Source organism: Pempheris klunzingeri, chromosome 14, assembly GCF_042242105.1.
Source record: "Pempheris klunzingeri isolate RE-2024b chromosome 14, fPemKlu1.hap1, whole genome shotgun sequence".
In the NCBI taxonomy this organism is placed as follows: Eukaryota; Metazoa; Chordata; class Actinopteri; order Acropomatiformes; family Pempheridae; genus Pempheris; species Pempheris klunzingeri.
The window spans coordinates 22,596,194-22,609,200 of record NC_092025.1 but is presented as its reverse complement, the minus strand read 5'-3'; the positions used below and the strand labels follow the sequence as shown (position 1 = coordinate 22,609,200).

At 41.3% G+C, this 13,007-nt stretch overlaps 1 protein-coding gene across 1 annotated transcript in view; it reads right to left on the bottom strand.

The window, feature by feature from the left end:
• Positions 1-13,007, bottom strand: part of cadm1a (cell adhesion molecule 1a) — a 323,688-nt gene that overhangs the window by 23,505 nt on the left and 287,176 nt on the right. Inside the window, exon 8 of the mRNA XM_070843336.1 lies at positions 9,056-9,145. Within this exon, the coding sequence (XP_070699437.1) occupies positions 9,056-9,145 (90 nt within the window). The remainder of the gene's footprint in view (positions 1-9,055; positions 9,146-13,007) is intronic.

Genomic DNA, 13,007 nt, shown 5'->3' with positions numbered 1-13,007 from the left:
GGGGTGGAAGAGGTTTGTGGGCCAATGAGACTAACAACGTGGCTAGTGAGGGCTGAAAACCAGCTCACAGTGGTTGGGGGGTGGGGGTTGGGGTGGTGACTGCAGCAGCTTCCCATGAGACAACACTAACGCTGATGCTAGCAGGCCTGCTAACAAGCCTGTGGCTAGAGTGCCCGTGGTGTCTAATGCAATGTTAATAGAGAGAAGATGCTCTGATTCAGAGACACGTGTCTCTACAACAGACCCTGTCTGCAACACAGGAGCAGTCAACACAAGCAAACACTGGTTAGTGAAGTCAGGTTGACTAAACCGGTACATCAGTTTGAAATAAACATATCAAGTGTAAAGTGATGTAGACTGAGCAGCGTACAGTGAGCACCAGTTCAGTGTCAGTGGAACCGTGAAAGACTAAAATATCAGAGAATTAACAGACAAAAATAGACTGGACACGTGCCCAGTACTTCAGAGCAGAGGACACTGCTTCATTTCTCATTATTATCTTAGTTTTATGTACTTGGTGTTTTTTTTAATCATTCAAATTGAGCTGGGTAATTCTAACACTTTTTTCCAGGGTGTGACAAACTCAAAACACATATTTATTACTGGTTTACATAGACTTTACATGTAGCCTGACTGTTCCTTGGCAGATGCTCTGTAGCTTCAAAAGACAGGTCAGCACAATAAGTGAATGACTGACAGCAGGCACACACAGCTGACATATCCAGGCTGGGCAGCCTGGCACAATATTGTTCGCTGTGCAACAGTACAAGTAGGCATGCTGCAGTGGCAGGATACAAGTTTAAAAAAAGAGACAAATAGAGGAAAGTAGAGATACCAACCATGAGCTGCAGGTTCAGTGCTGGGCGCAGTGTCTGAGCACACAAGGAGAGCACATGGCAGTTGAGGAGGGAGGTGTGGAACAGGAGGAACAGCATGCAAATAAAGGAGAAATGGGGGAGGAGGCAGGGAGGGAGCGGGGCAGGGGGAGAAAACAAATGACACCCATAAGCAAGCATTCAGAAGACCAGAACATGACAAAAGACATAAGGCTTAAGGGAAATCAAAAGGAACCAAAGGCAGTGCAGAGATAAACATAAGCTTACACACACACTCACAGTCACTCACACACACACACAGACACACACACACACACACACACACACACACACACGCTTCCCACTGCACACACTGGACGTTCCACTCAGAGGGGAGTGTGGCTACTGCTTGAGGAGATATGGAGAATATTATCATGTGCTGTAGGCAGCTTTGGTGTGGAGACTAAGACTATGGAGAGGAAATAATTGTGCAGCTGTCCTAATGTAACAGTGTATGACTTGGAAAACACTTCACCATCCATTTAGAAAGAGAATGCGGTGTATGGCAATGACTCAAGAAAAGTTTCACACTGTAACTGTGTTCAGCGTTACAATGGTTTGGCATGGATGAGTTATTTACCAACATGGTTTGATGAACTTTATGACTTTTAAGCACCGGGATTTATTTTTGTTGCGGTTGGCGGAGAAGATCTGGTGCAGCTGTAGCTAATGTCCACCAGATGCGTGACGGTTTTAGAGAAATGAATGTGGTTGTCAAATTGCATGTTTCAGAAAGTTACAAAAATTGTCGGGCGCTGCCCACTTGATTCCACCGTCTGAAAATGGATTTCACATGCTGTTAGATGAGATCTGACAAGCACTTGGTTTGAAGCATAGTTCCACTCTGTGAAAAATCTTCATGTCTTCGTAGATGTCACATCTGTGCTGCTGCACAGCATCTTCAAACTGCTTCAGCACTTCTGTCAGCAACACAGCTGGTCAACAGGAAATTAAGAGACGACAATTTTTGTGGTGAATTTTGAGACTGCTATTTACATCTTGGATTTTGAATGTGTTCAAAAAAAGATTATATTGTTTGAAGAATGTGTGCTAACACGTTGTTCTTGCTCCACGGTAACATAATCTTGAAAGAAGTCGCACAAATATTGATCAAAAAGTTATTTGAATATAATTATGTATAGTTGGAGGAAACACCAGCACTTTAGGTTCAAATGTTCTGCAGCTGCAGATTTAGAATCATGCAATGACTGAAGCCATTTGCTAAAAAAGCATTCCACTGCAACTCTGTCCCGGTCAACCTTTTAGCACAGTAAAAGTGCTAAAATGCATCTAAAATGATAAAAAGCAACATTAAGTCAACTCTGGAATATGAGCAGGAGAAACAAACAAACAGATCACGTCAGACTTGGACAGTTTCAACAGCTGCGAAGCCTTTTCAAGGGGCTAACTGTACATTAATGTGCCTTATGTTTCTTGGCCTTCTGCGTCTGTGGAGACTATAAGAAAGTGCCTGTAAGCTTTAAAGACACGGACTGATGTTTGTATGAGAGAGAGAATGGTGCTCAGTACTACTGTGTAATTGTTCAGGGAGCACTAGGCCAATGCCACACCTCAGGTCTGCTGTCAGGGGCTCAGAGCATGGGGAGCACGATCGCACAAGGTGAGACAGTATTGAGCCAGTCTGTGAATTACTGAGGCCTCTGAGGAGCCAGTGGTTGAGACATGTCAGTGCTAAACAAGGCCACAGGCTGGTCATCACACTGACAATTTCTTAGCATATTTTGTTGAAGTCCACCTCAGTAAACAATGCATAAGAGCCACAAAATTGATTTTTCCATTATCATGGCGTAGTTTCACCTGTAGTTAAACGAGTGCTTTTAGCTTGAAGCACGATTAGCCAGTTAAGTATGGCCTTAACGTTATGGAACAACACAGGCAGCTCATTTTAAACCAGGCTACATCACCTTAGTAACATTATGTTCTACTCTGGAAGAAGTTCAATTCAGAGGATCAATATAAATATGTGAATAATAAAAATAAGAGCCCTGGTAGTCAACCCTTACTGGATCCTGACTACAGGATCCCACCACGGTCAAAAGCACTCTGTTTAAGTAATAAAGATCGCACTGTGATGAGGTTATAGATCAGTAGAATTACTTCCACAGTAATAAAGATATATAAAAAAAATACCAATTTACCTCCTCTGGCTTTAATGTCTCCAACAACTGGAGCAGTCGCCAATAATTACAGCAAATACATATTAGCTGTGCTCACATTCTTAAACTGGGTTCTTTGTTAATTGTAGTATTTTTTTCTTTAAGTGTATATATATATGCTGTATATATATATATATATATATATAGAGAGAGAGAGAGACAAAGCAAAAGAGTGCAAAAGACTTCAAAATAATAATGCACTAATGTTTATTGGCATCAAAACGTAAAATTAAACTCCTGTTCCTGCAGTCCTCACTCACTCCACTGAAAGGCTGCATGGCCTGGTAACCCTCATTACACCCTGGGTGGCAGCCATGTGGGCCCATTCAATATTTCTGCTGCTGAGTGATTGTTTGTCCATATTTGAGCAGCCTCCTCTTCATCCACCATCTCTAGCTTCACAGGTCAACTGAGACATCGGCAGCGTCCTCGCTGACATTCACAGACTTGATGCGGACACATCAGTTCCATGGCTAGTTGCCACGCTTCCCATGAGCTCTTTGGTGACTCACTGTGACATGACATCCAGCTCAACATGCAGAGATAACTGCTTGCCAATCATAATTATATTGGCAGAAATGCATTAGGCGGAACCCCGTGGTACTGAAAATGCCAACAGGCTGCTTGGTGTCCCCGCTGGCAGCTAGATTACTTTTTTGTTGGATCCACTTTCTCTGACCTGCCTTCACTGCCTCAGCTTTAGTTGCGATTTCCTACATTTGCCAGAATTTTGCCATCCGTCTAGCTGTGTTGGTAGAGAAAGCGGTATGTTGTTCTCTTCAACAATAGATTCAATCAAAATCTGGGAAGACGGCACTTCTGAGTCCCGTGGAAGTGACCGCATTTACAGCTTTTAAGTTTTTGTAGTGGAAAGAGACGGAAAAACAACTTGTTTTTGGTCTTTAATAATGGGACTGAGGCAAAGTCTGCAACCAAACCAAAAGTCGGAACCTATCAGCTTTCCTCTGACAATTATTTAGCTTTTTATTGTTTTTTTTTCCAATTTATCTGCATATATCTGTTTAGCTGAAGTGTCTAAGAGAGAAAAGTCTTGGCCCAGATAACCGTCATCTGTTATGCAGATATCCTCTAGCCACACTGGAAGTCCTAGTCTCAGAGGCTTAATTGTCTTCAGATGATAGCAGATGAGTTGGGAGATTGCTGGCCTCTTATTTGTCTCTTGGGGGCGGCAATGTCGGTCAGTTATTCTTTATTATAATATATTATTATTATTATCACATTACACTTTGGTCCAAACTGAAATCCTTAGACAAAATATTGACTGGCTTTTCATGTGACTGTTTATAGACATTCCTCATCCCAAGAGGATGAACCCCACAGACTTTGGCAACTTTTCCTCCAACGCCACCATGAGGTTGACTATTGTTTTTTAGTGACACGTCTAAATAACTTTTGAATGGGTTGCTATAAAATGTGATACAGATATTAACTCACAATGAATCGTGATAACGTTGGTGATCCTTTGACTTTTCCACTAGTGCCACCATCAGGTCATTTTGACCAAATACCCACAAGATTAATGTCACTCTCATCAGCTGTAGTGCTAATTACACTTCGGCATGTTAGCATGCTGAAGTGAGCATTTATCTAAAGGCACCTAAGAACCTGAGAAATAAATTTGTATCTTGTATACCCCCTTTTTTTTTACCTTTAAGATTCTTTGAGTATATTCTAACACACTCCATGCAGTCTAGGAGCTGTAATGTAGTCTAAACGTCAGTATTTCTGTAAATACTGAGTTCAATGGTTGCAAATCTGTCTTTACTGATGGTACTTCAGGCAGGTCAGATAGCTAGCCCATTACCTCCTGGTCTTTTTTTTTTTACGAGTCTCATCTCCCTCTGGCCAATGTGGAGCACAGTAATTCCTCTAGATGAAAATATAACTTCACATTAAGAAGATATGTTGGGCTCCAGACTAGTGTTTTCCATGATGCTGAGTGCTATAATATCATCAATACTCTCTCAGGGCTGTATGTCACATGTTGGCTGTTATTGTGTTGCCATCGACCTTAATCAAATTAGTTATAGCTGACTGCTCCAATTTCAAAATGGACAAGGAATCAAACGGACCAAAGTGGGAACAATATCGAACATTGTCTGGCACACTGCGTCAGGCAGGAGGATGTGTAGTGGAGGCACATTTGAATTCATAAAATTCCTATATCACTTCACCAAACTGTGTTTGTGTAACAAGTTTGACACAATTAAAAGTAATGCTAGCTGGCTGTCTGCTATTTGCATAACATACACATTTATTATCTGTTTTCTTGATACAGGGATTAAGCAGTATTGTTCATTCAGCATGCGTTGAATTAGGGATTAATTAGTCTCAGTGTGTTGATGAGAGAAAGGTGAGGTGAGATAGAATACGTGGGAGGATGAATGTTGGATCCCTACGAAGACAGCAGTGCATCTGCACTTTTGGGGTCAGCTCTTGTTTCTCAAAAGACCTCCTGTTGGCTCTGGCTTCCACTGAAAAGATAATAGACTGCTGCCCCTGAGGATAGTGTGCAGCACAAAATGTTGCTTTTCAAATCTTTCTTCCACACCGACATAGCAATGGAAAAAAAAAAAAAAAAAAAAAAGATATGGACAGTTAACCTCACATGGGAAAAGAAACAGAGGATGCTACAGGAGGAGAGGAAGACAATTCAGCTTGAGAAAGTTGTTTGGAGCAATATAAAATAATGATATAATAATACACCCTAATTGCAAGAGTTGGTCAGCAAGATGTCTAGAAAATATAAATTTAGCAATTTGTCCATGTCACTTTTTAAACCCCACCACACACTTTAATAGATTGTTTAAAGTGCACTATTCTGTCCCTCTAATTGGTAACTGATAAAAAATTCTTCAATCCCACTCTGATAGATTCATTTGGCAGTGGGTCCCTGATCTGTGCAGCTCACTGAGGGTAAATGAAATCAACTGGCAGAGCGTATAATGGCAATATGAGTCTGCTGTCTTCAATCTACGTACACAGTAATAATAGAATGCCCCTAATAGTTGAAAGCAAAAAGAGAACATCTGGCAGAAACTGTAAGTGGGTTGTTTTATCCTGAAAATATTGGCACTACAGACACGAGGCTTGCTTGATCAGGTGATGCCAACACATCTCCTGCTCACGGGAGACTGAAATAACTTGCCAACAAATTGTATGGTGATTTTTTTTAACCGCATAGATTCCAAATGATTATAATTGTACTTTATTTTAGCAAAAGCTCTTTGGGAGATGTGTTTTATTCTGTGTTATACTCTTACCCTACAGAGTAGGAGGAACGGGAGTCAGAGCTGGGATTATATACACGACCATCAAAGAGCCAGTACAATGGCAGCCACACAGAATCGCCGGTACCAGCTGAGGGCCTCTCGGCTGCCAGCCGGCTGGTGAAAATTTGCCAGCCAACTCCCCCGCCACTGGGAGTCTTCCTTCTCCTCCTCCCCCCCCATTTCCCGACAGGACAAGACAGAGTTAGGATGCTGCGTTCGCTACGTCATTGAGGGGAATTTAATTTCGAGCCAAGTACCCAGCAGGGAACTGGGGAGTATCGCCACTGGATGTGCCAGGGCCCTGACATGGCACAGCCGGCAATTCTAGGTGGCTGCATCTAAAAGTGGAAATGAAATTATTTTGTCACACATAGACCAAAACGTTCCCGAGGTACAGAATAAAATTCCACGCTTGAGCATTTACAGGATCTTTTTTTACAATCAGAGATAACAGAGTTAAGGAAAAATCCATATTTGTTTGAAACTTGGGCCTTATTTATGTAATGTTGGTAAGTAAGGCCCAAAATATTATTGATTGTGATAATACTGCACTGGACAAAGTAATAACTGATATCTTGGAGCACAGACATCAGAGAGGTTGTAAGCAGCCGGATATCTGAACCAATTTATTTGGGTTTAAAAGTGAAAGTTAACTGCAACTGAAATGTCAGTAATAACTGCACTCTTCATGTTTTTTGCCCTGTTGAACTTCTTTTTAGTGATGTTGCTGTGTATCCAGTACCCAGCAATCTTGGCAGTACAATGTTATTGCTGCTGACAGAAAGTATGCAAAAAAAAAAAGACCAGTTTCTTTTTAAATCTGAAAAACTCTCTTTTTGTCTGTGGGCGTGCCTCAGCGTTTTACCTTCTTGGAATAAAATAGTCTTTAGTATTGTTATTTACCTATACAGTCACTCTATTATTCTCAGCAGGCACATTAGAAATAATCAGCAGAGTTCCAAGTGTGAATCAGTCAGGATAGCTATAATCAGAACAGGCCTGTGCAGACTCTGCACTCCTTGATCTGAGGCAAAGGAGTTATCAATCAGCCTGCATAGATAGGTATTCTCTTTAATCCAATCAGATGGCATAATCAAGCACAATCCCTGTGATTTCTGCCAGCCTCGTGAGATTTGTTCCAATTGAGCGGTCTGTCAGAGAGGCTTTGATTGCATTTGGAGCTCAGGCTGATTTCTGAGTCGAAGCATAAAGTGATGTTTTCTATCTGCACCCTTTGGAGATTTATACTCACAATAGCCCCCAGTTCTGTTTCTGAAAGAGCAAGATAAAATTTGCTTATTTCAAAAGGGCCTAATTTTCAAGTGCTTCTGTTCAGTTATTGTTCAACCCCCACTGCTACTCCCTTCCCACGACCCACCTAGAATATGATCTATAATTGACTTTATGAATGAGAGATGTGTTTCATATAAAAGGCAATTCTTGCGTCTGCAGTGAATATTATAGAACAATTATCAAATTCTTCACATTTCTCAGCAATGCCAGTCTAGCTGGTGTCGCACTGCCAGAACAGTCCTGAATGTATGTGTTGTGTGATGAAGCAGTTTGGTGTTTTGGGGAAAATCTTTCCACAACATGTTTTTCTTGCACCAGGCCTGTTGTGAGAGGATTTGGGAAACAAAGCAGGGGATGGACAGTATTGACAGCCACCAGGTTGCTCTGAGAGGTTGGACTGACAACCGAGCAACACGAGCTGGGCCGTGGCCTACTATTTGTCCTTTCGATCCCAACCCCCGTGCACACCCACTCACACATTTGAAAAGTAGAAAAACTTGTGGGGGCACGTCACTTTGTGCACTGGAGTGCTGTAATTACTCATGATTCATGACTGTGATACATGAGCTTGTATACATTTCATTAAAGTCTATTTTTATCTGTTGTGTTTCCATGTTAAAAAGTTCAAAGACCATTTGTAAGAAGTCAGAGAATGATTGAATGGCCACTAACGCACACATCCACATCATTCCTTGTACTTTTTAAATGCCACCAGAAAAGATATAAACCACAGAAGCCACACTTTAATCAGAGTTATTGGTTATCAATATTTCCTTCATACTTAAAGAAGTACTTTAAAATGTTGGGAACCTCATATGTTTTCCCACACGGTCTCGTGTCTGAGTGTTACGTGGTTGGCTTATCATACAGTAGATTGGAAACACGGGGAAACATGTAGCCTGGCTCTGTCAAAAGTTCAAATACTATGTGCAAACATGAGAATTTTATTGCTCTTCTCATCTCACTTTCTCCCTGGCTTTGATTTATTTATCTTTTATCTTCCTACATCTCACAGTCTTCATCCGTGAGTGAAAACTAAGCTGCAAGCCTTCCCTCGGTTCAGGTATTATTTGAAACGCAGCCATCACTACTTCCAGACTGGCTTTTTGAAAGATAGAATCGGAGAATTTACAGCCTGTGAATACATGTTGTGGCCTCAGTCATTACTTCTTCCCGGTTGAGCATTTGGAATTAGCTGTCAAAGCTTTTAAAAATGGGTAAATGATGACAGAAGCAGGGCGACCTTAAACCATCGGTGAGGGAACATGCATACAAACATGACTTCACTTCACTGTGGCATGATGATGAAGATGTATGGAGTGATTCAAGGCCATGCAGGGGATAACACACACACACACACACACACACACACACATTCAGGCGCACTTAAACAGGTTGTGTGAGGGTGATACTGTACCTTGATTGGCTTCGGGGTAGGAGATGGTGGTGGTGATGGTGGTGGTGGTGGTGGTGGCTGTGGTGGGTATAGGGGTAGTGGTGGGAGCATCTGGATGACAGGACAAATACATGACAAACACAGGAGGGGAAAACAAATGAGTACAAAAGCCATGAAGATAAAGTTAAGTCACTGTGAAGTGATGGTATCGCTGCGTGATTTACAACCAACAGCTCATTGTGTGTCAGCGTGTTACTGGTCCGCTGTAGACTTTTTGATGAATTGGCAATGGCAGTGTGTTAAATACTGTAAACACAACATTTACACTGCAACACATCAACTGGTCTCACACCATCTGAGCTGATCAAAGATCTTGTTGGGAACTCTTCTTTTATGTCTGCTCACAGGCTTCACATCATGACATGAAGCACTGAAAATGCTTGCGAGCACTTGGTTGTTAGAAGTGATTAAATGTCTAATGAGTAACACATGCTGGTGTTGTACTTATGCTGTCATTTTTATGCAGTGAGCTATCTTGACAAACAAACGTGCCTTTGCATTTTTAATATCTCCGAGGAGAAGAATACAAAGTTGGTGAGGATACTGGCAACAAAAAAAAAAAAAGCAGAAACGGATGCATGAACTAAAAACATAATGACACAATAAATGGCAGGGCACAACAGAAGGAGGTAAATAACACACACACACACACACACACACACACACACACACACATAGAAAATGCAAAAGATGAACACCATCAAGCAAGGCTTTTGAGTGCACAGACTTTGACCATTTTCCGCCCACAGCTTTTCCCTTTTTACTTCATTAGCCGGGTTAGACTCCCCACCCTGACAATGACCAGGGGGAGATATCAAAAGTGACATTTTCCTTGTTGAAGTGGCAGGCCTGCGCTGATATGAAGCCAGTGGCAGTGCTGCTTGGTTAGAAACCTCCCATGCTGCTCTGATTGCCTTGGACCGGGCTGAAGAAAATGGTTGGGGTTATTAAAAGGTGCAGAGAAAGTAAGTAATTTGTGGCTGTTGATAAGAAGGAAGGCCAGTTGACACTTAATGAAATAAGGTGTCATAAGGAGGTGAGAGAAGAAAATGTGTAAGGACAGAGAACGGGGGAGGAAAGACAAGTCAAGGAGACAGAAGAGGTGCTGTTTCAATCAGTTACACAGGCTGTGCGCTGCAGGGTTGGATCGGCTAGTGCAGTGTCATATTTTGCCTTTTTATGTGATAGTGCATGGGATTACTTTGTGTGAGCTACTGTATGTTATAGCTTTATTGGATTCACACAGCGACAGCTATAAAACAGAACGTGCTGCAGCTGCAATGTTTATTTCTTGCAGGTGGCACAAGTGACGAAGTTGTAGCCGCTATTACTTCCCACCCCCGCAGACAATGTGCATCTCCATGTCAACATCTGCAGTACTAAACTCCTGATACTGCTACTCATCTTGTCTCTTTTCCTACATTAAGCCTTGTAGGAGGTAAGTAAAGAGAGGGAAGAAGAAGATGTGCCAAAAAGTTGACTTGTAATAAAAATGAGAATAAAAAGATGGTGCTCTGCTTGTGAGTGGTGTTGGCTGGGTTGGGCTTCTGGTAAAGTACTCAGCATGAATGACACGGTGACACTGCCAAAATGGCAGCCAATGCTTTACAGTATGTGATATCAAATTAGAAATGCAGGTTTCTTCTTTCTTTTTTCTAAATAGCAGGAATCTATTGAGGCTTTGGAACTATTGAAGGCCGCTGGTGATGTTTCATGTCTTTGTAATGGTGAACAAAACTTATGAAAGGGCCAAAACCACCAGATATTCAACCCTACTGACAAGTGTGCCTCTCTGTGTATGAAATTTGTGGCTGAAAATGATTGAGCCTTCTGAAAAAGCATTCTGCGTAGTCGTGTAAACTGTATATATTAATTAGCAATGAATGGCATACGGCTTAGAGCCACGGATAGAGTGGAGAAGTTGGAAAGCACTAAAACATGGACTAATACAGTTTTTTTGACAGCAGCTTTAGCTGTCAAATTGATTGACAGCAGACATATTGTAGTTATGGATAATGGAATTATTCTATATTCTATTATTCGTTAATGGGTTTATGTACTTAATATTGTTTAGAGCGTGTTGGCTTGATTAATAGTTACTGAGCAATCAGCACAACGTGGGTACCCTTTACTAAAAACTGTAGTTTTCTCAAGAGTTGTGGTTAAGAGAGGACGGTAGCACCGTGATTAGTTTTCTGCATAAACGGTCATAATAGGAGTTATCTGTCATTTGTTATGTCTCCCCTAAGGGCACAGAGATTGTGTATGATATAAAAGTAGTCTTCCCTAAGGGCAGAAGTTGTTCGTAGTTACTGCACAAATCTGTTCGCAGTTTTTAGTTTGGAAAATCATTTATTTTTTGCACTTGAAGAAAAAATGTAACAAGTAATTCAAATACCAGGCAGAGAGGAATGTGTAGCCCCTCAGAACTCTGCCTGAGGCAAATTTAAAAATGCAAATTAAGGCCTGTAGGTGATCTGGATCAGTATTCAAACTCTGCTGATGTACGATATGTTTTTAATCTATCAAGAATTCTGTTCTTTTTAAGACAACCTTGACAATACAAACGCTTGTACAGACCAATGTGCAGACAAAAGCTGGGAGAAATAATCCACTGGGAGGTCGGCTGGCAGACGAAGCTTGAGCTGATGAGTTTCACACATGCTTGAGAGCCACAAAACTCCAGCTCAGGGGTGGTGCTGTCTAATTGGTTTTATCCCATCATGAACTGTGAGGGTCCAGCAGATGTTTGGGATCATCAGTGTCAACAACTCATTAAAAACCTCAGGGTAAATAAATAAATTAAAAATAATGATTAAATGAAAGACGGGTGCAAATGTCTGAATGTACACTACGTTCCCTGTGTCTGTGGCTAGCTGGTGCATTGTATCAAAGAACACTGGAGCTCATTGACTTTCAGATGTGACAGGCAGAATGTGTTTTTCCTCCCGCTGAGTCACCGGGCCTTGTTTACTGATGAGGCTTATGAATCAGTGTTTCTGGTCTGAACGAACGGAGCAGGACCGCGGGAAGCTGTGAGACACAGCCTGACAGGACTCATTCCTGCTAAAGTCGGTGAGTTAAAGAACTCTGCGTGAGCACTGGATGAGAGAAACACTGCCAGTAATCATACTAAAGAATGTGAAAGCTGAGAAAAAAAACAGCTCCAACACAAAGTAATTGATGATAAATATGAATAACCTATATTTTTATTAAACCATCGATGCTTTGTTCTAAAATTAATGACAATAACATGACTCATTAAGTGGAAACAAATGGTTAAGCTATGGGCAAAGGCTATTCAAACATGATTATTATTATGGTATTAGTGTAATGTGCTGTGTAGTTTATGGCAGGAATTCTCTACTTTTTAGTATGTGGAGACCAGCAAATAGCAAAAAGGGGTCCAGTGGGTTGCGTGAGCAGGAGTGATGGTCGGACTACACCGAGTCTGCTTCAAAAGATCGTTTCCTTTTAATATAACAACATTCTCTGTCTGATATTGATCTACTATATTGTTATCCCTCATTCAAAAAATCCAGAATCTATGAAATATGTTTGACATGAGATGTCTCCTACTTCAGTGTCAGTGAAAAGTCCATTCTCCAGTCCATTATGTGCACCGTCGGCTTCAGGTTTCCACATCACACTGGTGATGATTGATTTAAGGTAAGCTCAGACAAATTTTCCCTCCTCCAGGAGACGAATGTGCATACATCCCCCTCTACACAGCGAAGTGAACAACATCCAAGCGAGGTAACAATACAGAAAGCACATTTTTGACTAGAGAGGGACTTTAACAAAAGTGCATTCAGTCAAAAAGAGGAAGTCAAAATAAAAAATAAAGTTGATAACATAAGTTTGAAAAGAGGTTCCTTCATTCAACTCCTAAAGTAAGCTGACTCTTTTGTTA